Below are 22,833 nucleotides of genomic sequence, written 5' to 3'. Positions count from 1 at the left end.
GCTCGAGTTACAAAGGTAGCCTACTCCAGAGTGGTATCTGAGCCACACCCAGATAAGACGTTTTCATGTCTGGACTACCAAAGGGGGACACAAACCTTTAAGGGGGGACACAAACCTTTAAATGATGTCCGTACAATCTCTTACCTTGGGGTTCAGTGCCGTCTTGCTTTCGTGGAGTCATTTGATACCTTATTGTGTCATCTAAACACAATTCTATCATCTGCTGTAAATGTTAAAGTAAGCCAACAGCACACAAGGTTGATAAGCTTCTGGTCACACAAGACTTTTTCATCTCTCTTTTCTCTCTTTTTCTCCTGCTAGCAGAGTCTTGATCATCTGTTTCTCTATATTTCAATGAGAGTTAGTTAGGGATGGGTGAAATTTGTACCATTAGTCCTAAGATGAAATCTTGTTAAAATCAGAGACTGGGCTGGGCGCGGTGGCTCATGCCTGTAATCCCAGCACTTTGGGAGGCCGAGGCGGGTGGATCACGAGGTCAAGAGATCGAGACCATCCTGGCTAACATGGTGAAACTCCGTCTCTACTAAAAATACAAAAAATTAGCCGGGCATGGTGGCAGGCACCTGTAGTCCCAGCTACGCAGGAGGCTGAGGCAGGAGAATGGCGTGAACCCAGAGGTGGAGGCTGCCGTGAGCTGAGATCACGCCACTGCACTCCAGCCTAGTGACAGAGCGAGACTCTGTCTCAAAAAAAAAAAATAATAATAATAATCAGAGACTGACACGGAAGGTTGAAGTGGTGATAGATTGAAAAAGGCTGAAAGATTCAGGAGGGTGATATTATTTTTATGTGTGGACTTGAATTCCACATGATACCCTGTAATTCTCCTCAAGCTAATTCCAGTTTTGTGTCTACCCATTTCCTCTGATTAGTTCTTGTAAATCTTGATTCATGGATAGGACAGCCACAGAATTTCTTTGCAAAGTAAAGGTCCTCTCTTCCATTTTAAGTATCCTTTTAGTCTTTCATCCCCCACGTAAAAGTTACAAGTTTGTCATGAATTCCTTAGAAATGTTGGGCCGGGTACGGTGGCTCACACCTGTTATCCCAGCACTTTGGGAGGCCGAGGCCAGCGGATCATGAGGTCAAGAGATCGAGACCATCCTGGCCAACATGGTGAAACCCTGTCTCTACTAAAAATACAAAAAAAAAAAAATTAGCTGGGCATGCTGACAGGCGACTCTAGTCCCAGCTACTCAGGAGGCTGAGGCAGGAGAATCACTTGAACCTAGGAGGCGGAGGTTGCAGTGAGCCGAGATTGTGCCACTGCACTCCAGCCTGGTGACAGAGCGAGACTCCATCTCAAAAAAAAAAAAAAAGTTTAAGTATCGCATACATATATAACCCAATTTGTAAATATTAGCATAATCCATGCTTAGATCTTGGTTTTTAGATGATAACAATAATGGTGATGATGACGTTGATACTATTACTAACAGCCAACTTTTACAGTGTCATTGCACTTTGTAGGTTCTGTCATTTATTTATTTATTGAGACATTCTCGCTTTGTCACCCAGGCTGGAGTGCAGTGGTGGAAACCCCTCATAAAACCATTAGATCTTGTGAGACTTATTCACTACCACGAGAACTGTATGGGGGACTCCCCTCATGATTCAATTATCCCCCACTGAGTCCCTCCCACAACACATGAGAATAACGGGAGCTATAATTCAAGATGAGATTGGGGTGGGGACACAGCCAAACCATATCACACCCCTTTCAGAAACCGACAAACGTGTGTATGACTAGAAGAACTTCTGATTGGTGTAAAAGTAATGGATGTTTCTGAACTTAATTGTATTTTCATGAATTTAGAACTGTTTTCCTGAGAAAAATTCCTGTTTTCCCTTTAGTAATCCCCTTGATTCGCCTCTGCAGACACGTGGGATGACCAACCACCAGGTGAGAGTCTTGTCCAGTCTCCTCAATTTCCACCTTTTATCATCTGGTTGTTTAACATTAGCCCACAGTGTGAACATCTTCATTTGAGGCTCTTTCTAAAACGGTTGCTGGCTCCCATGGTGTGCTGTAATTACTTAACAACCAGCTCTTCAAGGAGGGGAAGGGGGCCCTGATTTGTTATCATTGACTGATTTCTGTGCTGTAAATACTCCCACTGTGGCCAGTTCTAGCTACCAGATGTACCAATATTGAGGGTGGAGGAGCACACCATTATACAGCTGACGAAAGTGGCCTCAAGAGTAAAGTATAATAACACAAGCAGGACATGATGGAGTCGGAGCATTTATTACCTTTTAAAAATATAACTTAAGGCTGGGCACGGTGGCTCATGCCTGTAATCCCAGAACTTCGGGAGGCTGAGGTGGGCGGATCACTTGAGGTCAGGAGTTCAAGACCAGCCTGGCCAATATGGTGAAACCCTGTCTCTACCAGTGCACTTCAGCTTGGGCAATAGAGCAAGACTTTGTCTCAAAAAAAAAAAAAAAAAAAAAAAAAGAAAGAAAAGAAAAGAAAAGAAAAAAACCAGGCCAGGTGCAGCGGCTCACGCCTGTAATCCCAGCGCTTTCGGGGGCTGAGGCAAGAGGACTGCTTGAGTCCAGGAGTTCAAGACCAGCCTGGGCAACATGGCAAAACTCTATCTCTACACAAAATATTTTTTAAAAATTAAAAAAAAGAACAGTGCCTGGCAAATACTAAGTGCTCAGAAATATTTGTTATTTTAACTAAAAGATAAAAGCTTGAAAGGCAGAATGGCCTTAAAAATGGTGGTAAAACAAAAATGTTTGAGAAATGAAAGCTGGCATGACACCAGGCTGGAGTGTAACACATGGAATTTGTATTTCAACCCGTTTCCTTCCAACAAAGTGCAGTTGTGACCCTGTGTGGATGAGTCTCCAGTGGAGAATGAAGCCAGGATGGTGAGGGGACCCGGGGCAAGGAGTGGGTTCAGAAGCTGGGAAGGCACTAAGTTCTCCTCTAGTGGGAATGGGGAACAAGGGGAAGAATGATGGGCTGGAAGTCAGCAAGTCTGGGTTACCCTGGTCACTAATGTGTGTCTCTTTAGGAAAGTCACTAAATTTCTCTGGGACTTAGTTGCAATAGGGCTAGGAGATCCCCAGGGTCCTTTAGGCTTCACACATGTGTGGTTCCTGACTGCTTCATAGACAGTCTTGCTCCTTCTGCGGCATAAAGAGGTTCAGTTGACCATTTGTTCCTTCTCTCGCCTTGCCCCATTTTGGCTCATTTCCCTCCTAAATTGTGTGTGTTGAAGTTGGAAGAAAAAGAGTCAAGGTAGATAAGTAAAACTTAGGAAGATGATGTATGACTGAAGATGATGTATCATGAGCCAATAAAAATGACTGGAATCAAGGCTGGACATGATGACTCACGCCTGTAATCCCAGCACTTTGGGAGGCTGAGGCAGGCGGATCACCTGAGGTCAGGAGTTCAAGACCAGCCTGGCCAACATGGTGAAACTCTGTCTCTACTAAAAATACAAAAATGAGCTGGGCATGGTGGCGCACGCCTGTAATCCTAACTACTTGGGAGGTTGAGGCAGGGGAATCGCTTGAACCCGGGAGGTGGAGGTTGCAGTGAGATGAGATCACGCCACTGTACTCCAGCCTGGGTGACACAGAAAGACTCCATCTCAAAATAAACAAAATGATTTGAATCAATGTCTATTTATGATATTACCTTTAGAAAGTGTGCTAAATCTTCTCTCAGTTTGCTTAAGCTCAAGCAGTACCTTGTATAATTGCCTGGAAGGCATAATGCAGTGCCCTGAGTGATGCTGAGTAGGTAGTAGCTCCCACAAGTAACAGCTGATGAGTTAGAACCATGAGAGGCCAACCTCTCCCCAAGCCTATTAAGAAGAGAATAAAAACAGGGGTCCCTACCTGTGATGGTTAATGTTATGTGTCAGCTTCACTGGGCCATGGGATGCCCAGATAGCTGGTCAAACAATATTCTGGGTGTGTCTGTGAGGGTGCTTCTGGAGGAGATTAATGTTTGAATTGGTGGCCTGAGTAAAGCAGATGGCCCTTCCAATGTGGGTGGGCATGATCCAATCGGCTGAAGTCCTCAGCAGAACAGAGAGACTGACCCTCCCCTGAGTAGGGGGAGCTCCTCCGGCTTGAGCTGACACATTGGTCTTTCTTGCCTTTGGCCTCAGACTCAACTATCAGCTCTTGGATCTCGAGCCTGCTGGCTTTCGAATTAGAACTTCTACTTTGGTCTCCAGCTTGCCATCTGCAAATCTTAGGACTTCTCAGCCTCCAGAATCATGTGGGCCAATTCCTCATACTACATCTTTCTCCCACCCTCTCTTTCTACACCTCCACCCCCTAATTAGTCCCATTCCTCTGGAGAGCCTTGATGCACCATTCCCGAAACTTGAGGGGCAGAGAGTGAGCTTGGATTCATTTGTATGCTTGGTTGCATACTCCACTCAAGCACATACTCAAGTACACTCAGGACTACAGAAGAATTCAGTGGGGAAGGGGGTTGGGTTGTCAGGGCAGAATCTCCAACAGAGGGACCTGGATGTTTTACTGTGTGTCATGCATGGTGATGCAATTGTTGTTTTATTGCATGGCAGAGAGCAATGGAACTCTGAGAAAAGCAGGTGTTAATAAGTCAATGAGTCTAGGTTCAAATCTTGATGTGTAAACCAGGTCAGGTTGCTTAACCTTTCTGAGCCTCAATGTCTTCAATGGTAATATGGAGCCAACAGCACCTACTTCACTGGGCCACTGTGATGGTTAAATGAAATACTGCATGGGAAGTGCCTGGAATACAGTAGTTATTCCACAAAAGCTAGCTCCCCACTACCGCCCCCCCCCCATTTACATGTATGACTCTTTATTCGGCAAAGGCTTATCAACCTCTTATCATGTGCCCGGCACTGTGCTTGGTGTTGGAAAAATAGTGAACAGGAAAAAGTCTTTGCCATGACTAGGGCAGACAAAAAGCCTACCTATGTGTTAATAACTTTTTTTTTTTTTTTTTTTTTTGAGATGGAGTCTTGCTCTGTCACCCAGGCTGGAGTGCAGTGGCGCAATCTCGGTTCACTGCAAGCTCCGCCTCCTGGGTTCACACCATTCTCCTGCCTCAGCCTCCCGAGCAGCTGGGACTACAGGCGCCCGCCACTATGCCGGGCTAAATTTTTTTTGTATTTTTATTAGAGACGGGGTTTCACCATGTTAGCTGGGATGGTCTCGATCTCCTGACCTCGTAATCCGCCTGTCTTGGCCTCCTAAAGTGCTGGGAATGACAGGTGTGAGCCACTGCGCCCAGCCCCTATGTGTTAATAACTTCTATGGTCCTGTCTTGAAGACAATGCAAGGTGAAGTGAGCCGGCATAGCTGGGCTGGGTTCAGGTGCTACCTCAGCTCAGGATCTAAAATGCCCTCTCTACAGTATTAATCTTTACACTGTGAGTAAGGAGAGAGAGGCGGCTGTGATTCTGGGGAAAGCATCCTGGGCAGAGGGCACAGTGCAAAGGCAGTGGGGAGCCCAGCAGAAGACAAGATTGGGGAGGTGGGCAGAGGCTGGTCCTATGGTTTCTGCAGGTCTTGGTTAGGGGTCAGAGTTTGAGTGTAAGTGATATGGGAAGCCTTGGGGTTGGGGAACACAACTAATTTACATACTTATTGCACGGGATGGATGATGGAAGGGAGAAGATGGTGAGGGCCTAGGAAGAGTAGATGCAGGGAGACCAGCCCAGAGGCCACTGAAGGATGAGGCCAGTTGGAACGGGAGAGTGGCAAAGGCGGTGTGGAGGAGTGGCTGAATTCCAGACATATTTTAGTGGTAGAATAAAAAATACTGGCTGATGGATGGGGTGTGCGTTGTTAGGGAAAGTGTGGAATTCAGGATGACTCTCAGGTTTGGCGCTAAGCAACTGATGCTCATGATTGCCTCCTCCCCTCTAACCCATACAAAGGCCAACAGAAACGTGGGTTTGCATGGAAAGTTTCCAAGTTAATTTTTTTTTTTTCGAGACGGAGTCTTGCTCTGTTGCCAGGCTGGAGTGCAGTAGCGCGATCTCGGCTCACTGCAACCTCTGCCTCCTGGGTTCAAGCGATTCTCCTGCCTCAGCCTCCCCAGTAGCTGGGACTACAGGCATGTGCCACCATGCCAGGCTAATTTTTGTATTTTTAGTAGAGATGGGGTTTCACCATGTTGGCCAGGATGGTTTCAATCTCTTGACCTCGTGATCTGTCCACCTCGACCTCCCAAAGTGCTGGGATTACATTAGTGAGCCACCACACCCGGCTCCAAGTTAATTTTTAAGACAACAAACACAATATTAGTGCTGGAAGGAACCTCAGGCATTGTTAATTGAACAGAGACCTGGGAGGTCACACAGCAATTTACCATAGAACTGGCACCTGGTTTACAGATTCCTTGCTTAGCGTTTAGGCTAACATGCTCCATTTAGCGAGGGGTTAAGTTGAGGTAGAGAACCCATAGTTTAGGCTACCGGGAAGGGGTGCTTCTTGAAAGTTACTTTATTAAATTTTAAATAGATGCTGTTTATGCATGACAGATAATGCATAGGTATAAAGAATAACAATGCAAGATAGGGTTGTGGATCTCCTCCATTCTGGTTTAAGAAATAGAGCATTATCATTCTCTTTGTGGCCCTTGAATGCCTCTCACCAATCCCTTTTCTGACCTCTCTGAGTTTTATCATTCCTTGGCTTTTCTTTATAGTTCTACTGCATGGTTGTATCCCCAAATAGTTGATATGGTTTCATTCTGTGTCTGCACCCAAATCTCATCTCGAATTGTAGTCACCATGTGTGGAGGGTTTGCCACTTCCTGGTAGCCTAAACTGTGGGTTCTCTACCGCAACTTGACCCCTTGCTAAATGGAGCATGTTAGCCTAAACACCAAGCAAGGGGTCTCTAATCCCCATATGTTAAGGGAGGAAGGTGATTGGATCATGGGGGTAGTTTGCCACATGCTGTTCTCATGGTACTGAGTTCTCATGAGATCTGATGGTTTTATAAGTGTTTAACAGTTCCTCCTTCTTGCTCTTTCTCCCCCTTTCTCTTCCTCTTTTCCTCCCTCCATCTCCTCTTCCCTCCTCTTTTCCCACCTCCCTGCCCCTCTTCCCCACTTCCTCACTTCCCCCCCACCCTCTCCTGCCTCCCCTGCCACCATGTAAAACATGCCTGCTTCCCCTTCTGCCATGATTGTAAGTTTCCTGAGGCCTCTCAAGCCATGTGGAACTGTGAGTCAATTAAACTTCCTTTGTTTATAAATTACCCAGTCTTGGGTAGTTATCTTTGTAGTAGTGTGAGAATGGAATAACACAATAGTATATTGTTTTGTGTGGTTTTGAACTTTACCTAAATGGAGTCACTGTGTGTCTTCTTCTGGTACTTTCTTTTGGTCAACACTTTGTTTTAGAGATTCATCTGTATTGCTGCTTGCAGCTATTGTTCACTAATTTTTCAGAATCGCATTCTGTCCCACGAACATATCAGTTTATTTACCCATTCCACCGTGGATAGACAGCTGGGCTATTTGTAGACTTCTGCTAGTTCAAGTGGCACAGCTGTGGGGATTCTCATTCACATCTCTTGGTGTACATGCTCAAGAGCTTTTCTAGGATACATGGGTAGGAGTGCAACTGCTAGTTGCTTATCTTCAGCTTTACTGGATAATGCCAAATTATTTACAGAGATATTATATTGGTTCACACGACCTCCAGTGGCACAGAATTTCTACTGTTCCACATTCTTGTGACATTCAATATTGTCAAATTAAAAGAATTTTGTCCTCCCAATGAAAGTGAAAAGGTACTTCATTTAGGTTTCAATTTGCATGTCCTGGGTATTGTTGAGATGAAACATATTTTTAAATGTTTATTGCCAGCCATATTCTTCTGATATGAAATGAAACTTCATATCCACACAGCATATTTTGGTGGCCAGGAGGTGTCATCATCACATTTTAAGAACTCTGTGTCTTTTCTCCAAAACTTGTTCTAACTGCAGCCTTCCCCCACTTTGGTGATGCAACTGTCCTTCTGGCTGCTAAGGCAGATGCCTTGGAGCTCTCCCTGTCTTTCTCTTTTTCTGACCACATCCCCATGTGATAGGAAATCCTGACAGGAAATCCTCCTTTCAAAATGCATTCAGAAACCGACCGCCTCTCACCTCGTCTGCTGCCTCCACCCTGGTCCAGGTCACTAGGCTCTGAATTTCTGCAATAAGTCTTCCTCATTTGCTGTCCAGGCCCTGAGCAGCAGTCAGATCACATCACACCTGTCAATAACCCATAGTGGCTCCTAACCTCTCCCAGAATAAAAGCCAAAGCCGTTACAATGGCCCATGTGGTCTTACACAACAGTGTTTAGGGATGTGGAAAAGAGGGTGTTGGCTGGGGTGATGGAGGTGACCAGGTCACCTATCTTCAGCTGGGCTGGGGCTTATGATGCAGTGGCCAGTGGCCATTGAGGGTCCCTAGGGTCCATAAGAAAGGGCAAGTCCTAATGTACAAGCACTTTCCTATAGTTTTGTATTTTCCAATGTCCCACTGGCCAGAGCAGGTCACCCAGCCAGGCTGATTCCAGGGCTGGAAAGTAGAGTCCATTTCTTGCTGGGAGGAAGGACAAAGCCAGATGGCAGAGGGTGAGTGTATAGGGAGTGGTGAGTACGTGGCCATTGTTGAAGTTTACTACCCTGGGTTAAGTGTTACAAGTACCAGTGGTGGGTAAACCTCTAGGGATGATTGCATAAAAGAAAATCAAAAGGTCTAGATGGTTGGAGTATTGCATTAAAAAGATGAGGAATACTACATGCATTCACTTTCTGGAATCTGTGTTTAAATGCCATACACTTTAAAATCTAATCTGCTTGCCCTCTGATTTGGAGAGAATTAACCCAGAAATTATCCAGGTTCTTTAGGGCTCCAAGACATTCTAAAAAATAAAGGTGAACGTTGAATTTAACCAGCTGACAGTTGTTCTTGGATTATGATCAACCAGCCTGTGGCAGCAGGGCACATGCTGACAACAAGCCTCAGGTTCTCTAAGTTCTCCCACCACCACAATGTTCAGCTATAGTGAACTCATAGAAACCATGTGTCGGGGCCTCCAACTTCGCCAAGCACCATAACAAGTTTGAGTTGTGAAAAAATTTTCTCTACTCAAAATTGTGAAGAGAAACGGCAACGTTTAAATTACCACATATTTGTCTTTGAAGAACTTTGCAACAACTTCATTGACTGTTAAATTTAGATTCATAAAAATCTAAATAACGGCCGGGCGCGGTGGCTCAGGCCTGTAATCCCAGCACTTTGGGAGGACGAGGTGGGCGGATCACCTGAGGTCAGGAGTTCAAGAACAGCTTGGCCAACGTGGTGAAACCCCGTCTCTACTAAAAATACAAAAATTAGCTGGGCGTGGTGGCGGGCGCCTGTAATCCCAGCTACTCGGGAGGCTGAGGCAGGAGAATCGCTTGAACCCAAGAGGCAGAGGTTGTTGTGAGCAGAGATCGCCATTGCACTCCAGCCTGGGCGACAAGAGTGAAACTCTGTCTCAAAAAAAAAAAAAAAACAAAAAACAAAAACTAAATGACATTTGAAAGCAATTTGTAGATTTTCACACTTCCTAAGAATTCTCAAAGATGCCAAAAACAAAAATCACAGCCACTAGCAATTTAAATGACTTCCTCGTAGCCAAATAAATCCTAAGGTAAAATTATAAACATTCCCTTAAATTCAAATTTTATAAAAAGAAAGATAACGGGGAATGGAGGGTGAATTATTGTGTTTGATATATTTGGCGGTGAAAAATACATATATTACGTGCTGTTTAGGGTCCACTGAGAGTCATAAAACTGACCCTAGTGACCGAGCTACCGGAAAGACTTGGCAAGGGCCTAGCGAGCTCGGTTATCTGCGTTTTCCAGGTGGGGCAGCCCAAGACCCTTATCAGACCCAGAGAAGCTGGGTTTCCGCCCAAAGCCCGGCCCCAAACCACCGATTTCCGACCTTTCAACCTACTTTGGCAGAGCAAGAGTTTCCGCGGGAGACTCCCTGCTTCCCTCTGCCCAGGTCCCCTGAGGAGAGTGCGGTACTGAGTGCTGAGTATTGAGTGCTGAGTAAGGGGTGCCGAGTGCCAAGCACTGAGTAACTGGGGGAGGGGAACCATGCAGCTGTCATAAATAATTAGCTCCTGTGAGGAACAGGAACTCCGAGACTGCGGCCGGGCCAGGTGGGCAGAGGTCGCAGCGCCCTCGCCGCGTTCCCCGTCCCCATCCGACGCCAGGACAGCGCCTCCTTAACTGGGGTAGCCCCTGAGAGCGTGGGCGGAGCCCCGCCCCGCGACCTCAAGGCCCCGCCCCCTCGGCACCTCCCGGCCCAGCAGCTCGGAAGACCGCGAGGCGCGTTTTTCTGACGCATTGGCGCCTCTCGTCTGACGTATCCCTGCCCCGCCTCCTCCCCTCCCTGCCCCGCCCCCGCCCCGCCCCCGGCTGCGCGGCGCCCGCCGTCCCTCAGTCAGAGCTGCTCGTCTGAGGCTGCTGAGGCGACGGTCGGTGTCGTGGTCGCGGTACCTGTTCCAACACGGCTCGCGGGCCCGTGCCGGCTCCGGTCCCCGGCGCGGCTGTCCGAGCCCCTGCGGCGGGCGGGCGATGGTGTGGCGGAGCACGCGGACGCGGGCGGCGCGGCGGCGGGCATGAAGGAGGATGGAAGGGCAGGACGAGGTGTCGGCGCGGGAGCAGCACTTCCATAGCCAAGTGCGGGAGTCCACGGTGCGTGGGGACCGAGGCAGCCCTGACAGCCCCGCGTGCCCGCCCGGGCCCTCCGTCCCCGCCCCCGGGCCCCCGGACCCCTCACCTCCGGGCCTGCGCCTCGCGCCTCCCGCCCCGGCCTCTGCCGCTCTCCCTCCCCACCCCTCCTCTCCCCTCCTCTCCCCTTCCCTCCCCACCTCTCCTCTCCCCTCCCCTCCCCTTCCCTCCCCTTCCCTTCCTCTGCCTGCCCCCCGCTCCGCTCTTGCCTCCCCTGCCCCCTCGCGCTCCCTCGGTTCGAGCCCCGACCCCGCCCCCGCCCCGCGGCCTCAGTGCTGCCCTTCCCTTCCCGCGGGGAGGGCTGCGGGGCGCGCCGCGCTCTGGGACCCCAGGGGCTTCCTCTCTGGGCGGGTGTGCGGCTCGCGCCTCGGGGTGTGGACGGCGGCCCCCCCGGTGCGCGCCCCCGCGCTCCGCCGCCAGGCCAGGTAGGCAGGTGGATGCGCAGGCGTCCCGGAGAGCCTGGGTGGGCCCGGCGGGTCCGGGAAGGGCCGGGCTGCGCGGAGCCCGCCCGCCTCTCGCGTTTGGACCCGGCCGGTTACCTTGTCCCGGTCAACACCTCCTGCCCTCCTGGCGCTTCACGTTTCCATCCCTCTTTCATCTCCCCCAGCCCCCACGTGGGTTGAGTTCGAAACCTTACCGTTTGGGATGAGAATATTGGTTATTTATGGGAGTGAGGACCTCAGCAAAAGTCCATTTTGCTATGGAAGCAACTTCTTAGGGAAGCAGCTTCTTTTTTGGCCCATGTTCCATGTGTGCTGTTGGCAGGAGTCAGGAAGCGGACTTGACCTTGGAAAGTCTACTTTGATGTTTTTATCTTTTCATGATGCTCTAGAATGTATTGTAATTGGGTTTATCTGTGTTTTCATAACTGTTGTAAAATATGTCAATTTTTTATGTTTATATTTACGCCTCTCCTAAGTTGTCTACGATTCAGTCACACTTGGTTTGAGGTGAAAAAATTCTGCTTTAGAATTATCTAATTTGTGTACTCACTGATCTTGAAAATTGAGAATCACTTTGGAAGTCATACTTTGAATAAAGAGGACGTATAAAGTCTGAGCTGGTGGAATTTGAGTTAGTGGAATTTGGTACACATTTAGTTGTAATTTTTATAATTGAAGCTAAAATACACAGAGATAAGTTCATGTAATCATACATGTACCCTTCAGATCATTTCATACTAAACACGCCTGTGTACTCCTGAATCCACCAGGAGTTTGAGACCGGTCAGCCTGGGCAACATAGTGAATCCCCATCTCTACCATTATAAAAAATAAATAAATAAATAAGCACAATTTTACTAGGATCCCAGAGACTGATTCCTTTCCCCCTTCCAATTGCTTTCTCCTCCACCAAGGGTAAACGTTGCCCTGGCTTCTAATATCATAGATTAGTTTTTGCTTAGTTTTGAACTTTATGTAAATGGAATCTTACCGTATATACTCTTTTGTGTCCAGTTTCTTGTACAATGTGAAATTTCTCCATGTTGTATGTGGTTATAATTCATTCTCGGTGCAGTAGTTGTGTGACTATAGCACAATTTATTTTTCATTTTACTGTTCATGGGCACTTCAGTAGTTTCTAGGTTTTGGCTATGAATATATGTATGTGTATGTATGTGTATATATATGTGTATATGTATGTATATACGTGTGTGTGTATATATGTATATGTGTGTGTGTGTATATATATATATATATATTTTTTGTGTGTGTGTGTGTGTGTGTGATGGAGTCTCGCTCTGTCTCCCAGGCTGGAGTGCAGTGGCACAGTCTCGGCTCACTGCAACCTCTGCCTCCGGGATTCAAGTGATTCTCCTACCTCAGCCTCCTGAATAGCTGGGATTACAGGCGCACACCACCACACCCAGCTAATTTTTCTATTTTTATTAGAGACGGGGTTTCTCCATGCTGGCCAGGCTGGCCTTGAACTCCTGACCTCAGGTGATCCACCTGCCTTGGCCTCCCAAAGTGCTGGGATTACAGGCGTGAGCCACCACGCCGGGCTGGCTATGAACTTTTTGTACATAGCTTTTGGTGGACATGTTTGTGCATTTCTGTTGGGGATAGCCCTAGGAATGGAATCCCTAGGTTAAAGAGTGTGCGTTTGTTCATCTTTAGTAGATAGTTTAAAACAATTTTCCAAAGTGGTTGTACCAGTGTACACTTCCGCCAGTACTGACAGTCTCAGAGGTGTGATTGTTACTCATCTTTATCAATACTTGGTATTTTCTGTCCTTTTTAATTTTAGTCATTCTAGCAAGTGTGTTATAGTGTTCATCATACAAATAATTTTAATTTGCATTTTCCTGATAACTAATGAATTTGAGCACCTGTGTTTATTAGCCATTTGGAAATCTTTTGTGAAGGGTCAAATTTTTTTCCCCATTTAAAAATTAAGTTTATCTTTTTAATATTGATTTCCAAGGTCTTTACAGAATAACTTGTATTATATTGTTATACAGGTGGATATGATTTCTTTGTCAGAAATATATACTGCACATATTTCTTTCCCACTCTGTGGATGCCTTTCACTTTTAATGATATCTTCTGATGAACAGAAATGATTAATTTTAATATAGTTCAATTTATTAAAATTTTTTTGAGTACTTTTTATGTCCCGATTAAGAAATCTCTGCTTACTCTAAGACTGATGTTCTCTTGTTCTTTTCTCTAAGTGCTTTATTGAATTCCTCTTCTCATTTAAATTTGCAATCTATTTCGAATTTATTTTTTTGTGTCTGGTGCAAGGTAGGAGTCATATTTTTTTCTCCCACAGGAATGTCCAATTGCTTCAGCACTATTTAGGACTTTTGTCACAGATAGGTAACTGTATATTCATAGGGCTTAATTTTGGACTTTATGCGGTTTTATTGGTCTGTTTGTCTTTAGTTCTATTATTTTTTTAAATTTGAGACAGGTTCTCACTCTGTTGCCCAGGCTGTAGTGCAGTGGCGCAATCATGGCTCACTGCAGCCTTGACTTCCAAGGCTCAGGCGATCCTCCCACCTCAGCTTCCCAAGTAGCTGGGACTACAGGCTTGAATCATATAGGTGTGCACTAACAGACCCAGCTAATCTTTTAATTTTTTGTAGAGGTGAGGTCTCACCGTGTTGCCCAGACCTGTCTCCTGGGCTCAAGTGATCCTCCTGCTCTTTGGCTTTACTTTTAATTAATTAGATATTCTAGAATTTGGGTTGAGAAAGGGACACATGCTAAAACAGTCCAGAGCTTTGTCTACTCCCCTGAAAACAGTTTTGGTACCGATTATAGAGTTCTTTAGTTCTGACTCTCCTCACCCCTGTTTCCCTCAACCCAGTACCCCTGCCTGGTTGAGTCTACTCCATCTTCTACAGAACCAGCGCAGACAGTGACCAGGCTCAGGGTTCCCAGTCTTTGGCATTTCTTTCTCAAATGATTTATATTTAGAGTGAATGTAAATACTTTTTCTCTAAGACCTGTTGCCAATTTTTAAAATTATTCAATTCTTTCTGATTTTGCTACATAATGCTATAATTGCTTAACTTTTTTATCATAATAAGATATATATATAACATGCAATTTACCATATCTAAATATACAGTTCAGTGGCGTTAAATACATTCACATTGTTGTGCAACCACCACCACTATCCATTTCCAGATCTTTTTCATCAGCTGAAACTTGATACCCATGAAACAGTAACTCTCCATTCCTCACTCTCTCCAGCTGCTGGTTCTGCCTATATGAATCTGACTATTCCCAGTTGAACCATACAATATTTGTCCTTTTCTATCTGGCTTATTTCACTTAGCATAATGCCTTCAAAGTTCACCTGTGTTGTAGCATGTGTCAAAATTTCTTTTTCTTTCTTTTTTTTTTTTTGAGACAGAGTCTTTCTCTGTTGCCCAGGCTAGAGTGCAGTGGCGTGATCTCGGCTCATTGCAACCTCTCCCTCCCTGGTTCAAGCAATTCTCCTGCCTCAGCCTCCCGAGTAGCTGGGATTACAGGCGTGCGCCACCACACTTGGCTAATTTTTGTATTTTTAGTAGAGATGGGTTTCACCATGTTGGCCAGGCTGGTCTCGAACTCCTGACCCCAGGTGATCCACCTGCCTCAGCCTCCCAAAGTGCTGGGATTACAGGTGTGAGCCACTGTGCCTGGCCTCATTTTTTAATTTTTTGTAGAGATGGGGTTTTTGCTATGTTGCCCAGGCTGGTCTTGAACTCCTGGCCTCAAGTGATGCACCCACCCTGGCCTCCCAAAGTGCTGGGATTACAGGCGGGAGCCAAGGTGCCTGGCCCAGAATTTGTTCAGGCTGAATAATATTTTCTTTTTGTGTATACTGTATTTTGCTTACCCATTCGTTCATCAATTGACCTGAGTTGTTTCTGTTTTTGGCTATTGTGAATAATGCTGCCGTGATCATGGGTGTACAAATATCTATTAGAGTCCCTGCTTTCAATTCAGAAGTAGAATTGCTGGATCATATGATAATTCTATGTTTAATTTTTTAATTTTTTTTTTTTTTTGAGACAGAGTCTCGCTGTGTCTCCCAGGCTGGAGTGCAGTGACTCGATCTCGGCTCACTGCAAGCTCCACCTCCCAGGTTCACGCCATTCTCTTGCCTCAGCCTCCCGAGTAGCTGGGACTACAGGCACCTGCCACCATGCCCAGCTAACTTTTTGTATTTTTAGTAGAGACGGGGTTTCACCATGTTAGCCAGGAAGGTCTTGATCTCCTGACCTTGTGATTCGCCCGCCTCAGCCTCCCAAAGTGCTGGGATTACAGGCGTGAGCCACCACGCCCGGCCTCTATGTTTAATTTTTTGAGGAACTGCCATGCCATTTTCCACAGAGGCTGTACCATTTTATATTCCCACTAGCAAGGAGCTAGAGTTTCTGGTTCTTCCGCATCTTCACCAACACACATTGTTTTGTTTTTCTTCTTTTTTTAAAAATGGATGTGAAATGGTATCTGATGCTGGATTTGATTTGCATTTCCCTAATTATTAGTGAAGTTCAGCATTGTTTCATGTGCTTATTGACTATATGGACATCTTCTTTGGAGAAATATCTGTTCTTTGCTTGTTTTTGAATTGAGTTGCTTGATTTTTGTTGTTTAGTTTTAGGAGTTCTTTATCTATTCTGAATATTAACCCCTTATCAGACATGTGATTTGCAAACACTTCTCGCCCATTCTGTAGGGTTGCCTTTTTACTCTATTGCTAGTGTCCTTTGATGCACAAAAGTTTTTAATTTTGTAGTCCAATTTATCTATTTTTTCATTTGTTGCCTGTGTTTTTTTGTGTCATATCCAAGAATTCATCACCAACTCTGGCATCATGAAGGTTTTCCTCTAAGAGTTGCATAGTTTTAGCTCTTATGTTTAGGTCTTTGATCCATTGTGAATTAATTTTTTTGTACAATATAGTGTTTAACTTTTTTTTTTTTGAGATGGAGTCTCACTCTGTCGCCAGGCTGGAGTGCAGTGGCACAATCTCAAGGCTCACTGCAACCTCCGCCTCCCGGGTTCAAGCAATTCTCCTGCCTCAGCCTCCCGAGTAGCTGGGACTACAGGCGAGCGTCACCACGCCCAGCTAATTTTTGTACTTTTAGTAGAGACGGGGTTTCACCATGTTGGCCAGAATGGTCTCAATCTCTTGACCTTGTGATCTGCTGCCTCGGCCTCCCGAAGTGCTGGGATTACAGGCGTGAGCCACCGCGCCCAGCCTAGTGTTTAACTTTTAAATACTCATGTAATAATTTTGTCTTTTGTGTTATGAATATCTCATAGTTCTCTTGTCAGTTGCTTTAGTGATCATATTTGACTTTGGCTATTAGTATCAGGTAGTAATGATCGATTTCCTTTCTTTTGAGAGCTAGCTATGAAATCCTAAGGCTGCCAACTAACTGAGTATACCCTCTCTTGGCTAAGGGGACCCCAGGAAACCTTAAAAACTGAATTCCCAACCAGAATGGATGGGACATCTGACACGCCTCATTATACCCACTCCCTTTTGAGGTTTAAACACAGCTGACCAGCATTAATGTTAAAATAGAGATCTGAAGACTGAGAGAACAGACTCTTTGTGGCAATAAAATACCAAACTGTGAACAAGATGTAGGGCCATGCCAGGCAAGGGTTAAGTAAAGCATCCCCTTAAAGAATAAACTGGTTCTAACTGCCTCAAGGTGTTTCTTTTTTTCTAGCGGCTAAACAAGCACTGGCCTCCAGATAAGCAATATTAAGATAACTGCAGCTCACTCACTGCCAGACCCTAAGTGATCCCCACTCCCCTGTTCCACAAGCCATAACTATAGCTTTGATTGGACAAGAGACTGATTTCAGTAACTTTCTCCTGCTAAGAGCACTGAGCATGAACTGGTTCTGGCCAGTTTACAGAGGCTGTGCACTTCAGTGCCTTCATGTCCCTGCTTCGCCATCTGACTACAGGGCCTCATTGTAATCCTTTTAGATGTTAAGTCTCCACCCACAAGTGAATATGGATAAGTATGTAACATACATGTTTATTCAGCCTGCATGTGCATGACCTCCCCCGCTTTGTGAATATTCATAGCTCCTCCTATAACCTGTTAAATATGTAAACTTGGCCAACCCGTTCAGCATAAATCCCTGTTCTATCCTCCCTCGAAGGTCTGTTTCTGTGCTCTGCGGGAGGATGCTTCCCAGCTATCAGGATTGCCACCTTGTAGGCTGTGACTCTTTACAGAATTATTTTTGAGGCCGAGTGTGGTTCCGTCACTCAGGCTGGAATGCTGTGGCACAAACACGGCTTACTGTAGCCTCTATCTCCCAGGCTCAAGAGATCTTCCTACTTGAAGGAAGTCTTTTTTTTTTTTTTTTTTCTTTTTTTGAGGCAGAGTCTCACTCTGTCACCCAGGCTGGAGTGCAGTGGCACTATCTCAGCTCACTGCAACCTCTACCTCCTGGGTTCAAGCAATTCTTGTGCCTCAGCCTCTTGAGTAGCTGGGATTACAGGTGCCCACCACCACGCCTGGCTAATTTTATTTATTTATTTATGATATGGAGTCTCACTCTGTCACCCAGCCTGGAGTGCAGTGGCACAATCTTCGGCTCACGGTAACCTCTGCTTCCCGGGTTCAAGTGATTCTCCTGCCTCAGCCTCCCAGTAGCTGGGATTATAGGTGCCTGCCACCATGCCCGGCTAATGTTTTTGAATTTTTAGTAGAGACAGGGTTTTACCATGTTGGCCAGGCTAGTCTCAAACTCCTGACCTCAAGTGATCCTCCTGCCTTGGCCTCCCAAAGTGCTGGGATTACAGGTGTGAGTCAATGCGTCTGGCCATTTTTGTATGGACAGGTTATTTCCGTGTTACCCAGGCTGGTCTTGAACTCTCCTGGCTTCAAGTAATCCTCCTGCCTCAGCTTCCCAAAGTGCTGGAATTAGAGGTGTGAGCCACCATGCCCGGCCTGGCTGCGCAATCTAAATTCTTCCTTATCCTAGGTATGGCTTAAGCTCCCCTCTTGGCTAGAATATTTTTGGAACCAAGTCTGGGGTTGACTGGGACTTTTTTTTTTTCTTTTACACGGAGTCTCGCTCTGTCACCGATGCTGGAATGCAGTGGAGCGATCCTGGCTCACTGCAACCTCCGCCTTCCAGATTCCAGTGATTATCCTGCCTCAGCCTCCCAGGTAGCTGGGATTACAGGCGCCCGCCACCATGCCTGGCTAATTTTTGTATTTTTAGTAGAGATGGGGTTTTGCCATGTTGGCCAAGCTGGTCTCGAACTCCTGACCTCAGGTGATCCGCCCCTGCCTCGGCCTCCCAAAGTGCTGGGATTACAGGCATGAGCCACCGTGCCCGGCCAGACTGGGACTTATACAACAGAGATTTTAGAACCTTCCCATTTAGTTGGCTCCTTTTAGGCCAAATGGGAGGTGGGGAGATAATGGGGATAGAAGGAATTATCCTTCACCTACTGCCTCTTTAGATGAGTTTACCTGCTGTTTTCTACTGGTGTCTTGCCCTCAACTCTATGGCTTACCCTTTATGCAGGAGATAAAAAACTTTAGTCCTTCCCACTTGGGAATAGTGGTTGGGCAGAAGGTGGGAACTAATCACCAATCTTGTATGTAAGTTCAGAATGCAGTTATCTTGGAGTCTGTAGTCTTTTCTGACCTTTGTCATTGCCCTCCAGCCAAAGACCTCCAAGAGCACACCTGTAGTTGGACAAATTGGGCTTATTGCATATTGCAGTGAGTTCCATGGGGAACTGTGGGGTGTTTCAGTAACTTTTCAAATGGGATTTGGGCTTCTACTAGGTAGTTTGGGAAGGGTTTAAGGAAGTGAGGCTTTGATCTGTATGGGTTGCTGTTAGGAAGCTGGAAAAATTCTGTAATTGGATAGCTTAAGAAATCTTTTCTAGAAGGAAAGAAGACTGGAATAAAGCTAAAGCTGTAACTGGTAAAGAAGCAACAGTCATTCCTGTTAGCCAGGATAGAGAGTTGGTCATTTCTGTGATTTGGACAATGTTCATGGTTTTTTTTTTGCTTGTGTTCAGGAGTGATTACAGAGTGGTCTTGTTTAGTCTTTATCCATCATGGTCTTGTCTGATATTGATGTTCTCTGAAATTGTTGATGTTCAACAGAAGAGTCAGTCATCAAGGCCTAGGTGTGTGCCTTGCTCTGAGTTGTTAGCCAGTTTACAGCAACCAACCAAGGCCCAGCTGTGATATTACCAGGCCAGCTCCCAGATGTCAGGGGCTGCATTTCTTTTTCTCACGTGGTTGTAAAGTCTTCTAGTGGAATGATGTATTAGAAACAAATCCAATAGCCAACATACGTTGAAGTGATTTTCTAACATAGAAGAGCAAAAAGGAATGGGATAGAGGTATAGAGGTTTCATTTGTATTTGACTTTTCTAAACTGGGTTAAATCAGCTTCCCCTCTGCGGTAGGCAGCATAATGGCCCCTGAAGTTGGTAATCCATGTGGTAATCCCTGGAGCCTGTGGTATGTTACTTTACATGGGTAAAGGGATTTTGCAGATGTGAGTATGTTAAAGGGGAATTACCCTGAATTATCCAGGTGGGCTCTATGTGATCACAGGGTCCTTATAGGAGAGGCAGGAGGGTCAGAGTCAGAGGAGATGTGATGACAGAGGCAGAGTTGGAGTGATGCCCTTTGAGGAAGGAGGAGGGACCATGAGCCAAGGAGTGTGGGCGGCCTCCAGAAGCTAGAAACGTCAAGGAAATGAATTCTTTCCTAGAGTCTCCAGAAGGAACCAACCTTGCTCACACCTTGATTTTAGCCCAGTGAAACTCAATAAATTTGTGTTGTTTTAAGTCACAAAGTTTGTGTTATTTGGTTACAGCAGCCATGGGAGATTCCTACTCCTTCATCAGGAGGCTTTGACTTTCACTGCTGTCCCTGTATATCTTACCACTCCATAGTTGTGTACTTGAGGTTAAAGGAAACTGGGACATTGTAATTACATTTGAGATAATTTTTCATGTCTTCCTATTCTGTCCTCCTTTTTTTTTCTGAGATGGAGTCTTGCTCTGTTGCCCAGGCTGGAGTGCAGTGACACGATCTTGGCTTACTGCAGCCTCCGCCTCCCGAGTTCAAGCAATTCTCCTGCCTCAGCCTCCCAAGTAGCTGGGATTACAGGTGTGCACCACCACACCTGCCTAATTTTTGTATTTTCAGTAGAGACAGGTTTCACCTGTTGGCCAGGGTGGACTTGAACTCCAGACCTCAGGTGATCTGCCTGCCTTGGCTTCCCAAAGTGCTGGGATTACAGGTGTGAGCCACCATGCATGGCCCTGTCCTCCTTTTTTAAACTTGATTGTATTGCAGTAAGAATACCTAATGTGAGATCTACCCTCTTAACAAAAATTTTTTTTTTTTTTTTCAGTCAGAGTCTCGTACTGTCTGTCGCCCAGGCTAGAGTGCAATAGCGTGATCTCGGCTCACTGCAACCTCCACCTCCCGGGTTCAAGTGATTCTCCTGCTTCAGCCTCCTGAGTAGCTGGGATTATAGGCGTCTGCCACCACGTCCAGCTAATTTTTTGTGTTTTTAGTAGAGACGGGGTTTCACTATGTTGGCCAGCTAGTCTCGAACTCCTGACCTCGTGATCTGCCTGCCTCGGCCTCTCAGAGTACTGGGATTACAGGCGTGAGCCACTGCGCCCAGCCCCTCTTAAATTTTTAAGTGTGCAATTATATTGTTGATTATAGGTACAATGTTGCACAACAGATTTCTAGAGCTTACTCATTTTGCTTGACTGAAGCTTTATGCCCATTAATTAGTAACTCTCAATTTCCTTCCCTGTCCCTGCCCCTGAGAACCACCATTTCCACTCTTTGAGTCTGTGAATTTGACCATTTTAGATACCTTATATAAGTGGGATCATGCAGTATTTGTCTTCTTGTGACTCTCTTTTTTTCGCTTAGGTTAGTGTCCTCAAGATTCATCTATATTGTTGCATTTTGCAGAATTTCCTTTTTTTTTCCCCCTTGAGATGGAGTCTCGCTCTTTTTCCCAGGCTGGAATGTGGTGACTGCAGCCTTGACCTCCTGGGCTCAAATGATCCTCTCACCTCAGCCTCCTAAGTAGCTGGGACTACTGGCACCCACCGCCATGCCTGGCTAATTTTTTGTTTATTTTTTGTAGAGACAATGTCTCACTATGATGCCCAGGCTGGTCTCAAACTCCTGAGCTCAAGTGATCCTCCTGCCTTGGCCTCCCAAAGTGCTGGGATTATAGGCATGAGCCATCATGCCCGGCTGAGTGTCCTTTTTTCAAATATTTTTAAAGGTGAATAGTATTCCATTGTATACCACATTTTCATTATCCATCCGTTAATAGACATTTAGGTTGTTTCCACATCTTTGCTATTGTGATTATTGCCTCAGTGGATATAGGAGTGCTAATATCTCTTTGAGATTGCGATGGTGATTCTTAGGATAAATACTCAGAAGGGAGATTGCTGAATCATATGGTAGTTTTGTTTTTAATTTTTTCAGGAACCCACATATTTTCCATAGCAGCTGCATCATTTTGCATTCTCACCAACAGTGTGCAAGGGTTCCGATTTCTCTTCAGCCTTGTCAACACTTGTCGTCTTCTTTTTTTTTTTTATCATAGCCATCCTAACAGGTGTGAGGTGATATCTCATTGTGGTTTTGATTTACATTGCCCTGATAATTGGTGACATTGAGCATTTTTTCATATACATGTTGGCTGTTTGTATGTCTTTAGAGAAATGCTTTATTCAAGTCCTTAGCCTGTTTTTTAATCAAGTTACTAGTTGTTTTTACTTTTGTGCTGTGGGAGTTTCTTAGATATTTTGGATATTAACCCCTTTTCAGATATAAAGTTTGTAGATATTTTCTCTCATTTCCATCACTATGTTGATTGTCTACTTTGCTGTACAGAAACTTTTTAGTTTTATGTATTCCCACTTACATATTTTTGTTGTTATTGCCTGTGCTATTGATGTTATATCCGTGAAATCATTGCCAAGGCCAGTGTTGTGAAGGCTTCCCTCTGTGTTTTTCTCTGAGAGTTTTATAGTTTCATGTTTTATGTTTAAGTCTTTAATCCTTTGTAAGTTGATTTTTGTGTATGGTGTAAGAGAAGGCTGTATTTTTTGAATGTGAATCTCCAGTTTTCCCAACACCATTTGTTGAGGACATTTTTCTTTCCCCGTTGTGTATTATTTGCAGCCTTGTGTAAGATCAGGTGACTGTACATAAGTGGATTTATTTCTGGGCTCTCTATTCTGTTCCGTTGTTCTATATATCTGTCTTTATGTCAGTACCATACTATTTTGATAACTAGCTTTGTGTAATAATATATTTTGAAATCAGGAGGTGTGATGCCACCAACTTTGTTCTTTCTCCAGATTAATTTGGCTATTTGTAGTCTTTTGTCATTCCATAAGGCTTTTAGAATTATTTTTTCTATTTCTGTTAAAAAAAAATGCCACTGGGGGCTGGGCGTGGTGGCTCATGCCTGAAGTCCCAGCACTTTGGGAAGCTGAGGCAGTTGGATTGCCTGAGGTCAGGAGTTCGAG

The 22,833-nt window shown here is 45.4% G+C and overlaps 1 protein-coding gene across 12 annotated transcripts in view; it reads left to right on the top strand.

Moving 5' to 3' along the window:
- The first annotated feature begins 10,414 nt into the window (after positions 1-10,414).
- LMBR1 (limb development membrane protein 1) overlaps positions 10,415-22,833 on the top strand; it is a 211,411-nt gene continuing 198,992 nt past the window's right edge. For 7 of the 12 annotated variants that reach the window (XM_034965349.3, XM_034965344.3, XM_034965342.3 and 4 more), the window contains exon 1: positions 10,463-10,755. In XM_034965349.3, the coding sequence (XP_034821240.1) occupies positions 10,690-10,755 (66 nt within the window). In that variant the 5' untranslated portion in view covers positions 10,463-10,689. Of the gene's footprint in view, positions 10,756-22,833 lie in introns of all 12 variants that reach the window. The other 5 variants (XM_063606434.1, XM_034965347.3, XM_034965343.3 and 2 more) reach the window with 2 other exon arrangements.

Source organism: Pan paniscus, chromosome 6, assembly GCF_029289425.2.
Source record: "Pan paniscus chromosome 6, NHGRI_mPanPan1-v2.0_pri, whole genome shotgun sequence".
NCBI lineage: Eukaryota > Metazoa > Chordata > Mammalia > Primates > Hominidae > Pan > Pan paniscus.
Note: the sequence above shows the minus strand (reverse complement) of the source record. Positions and strands in the feature narration are given on the sequence as shown.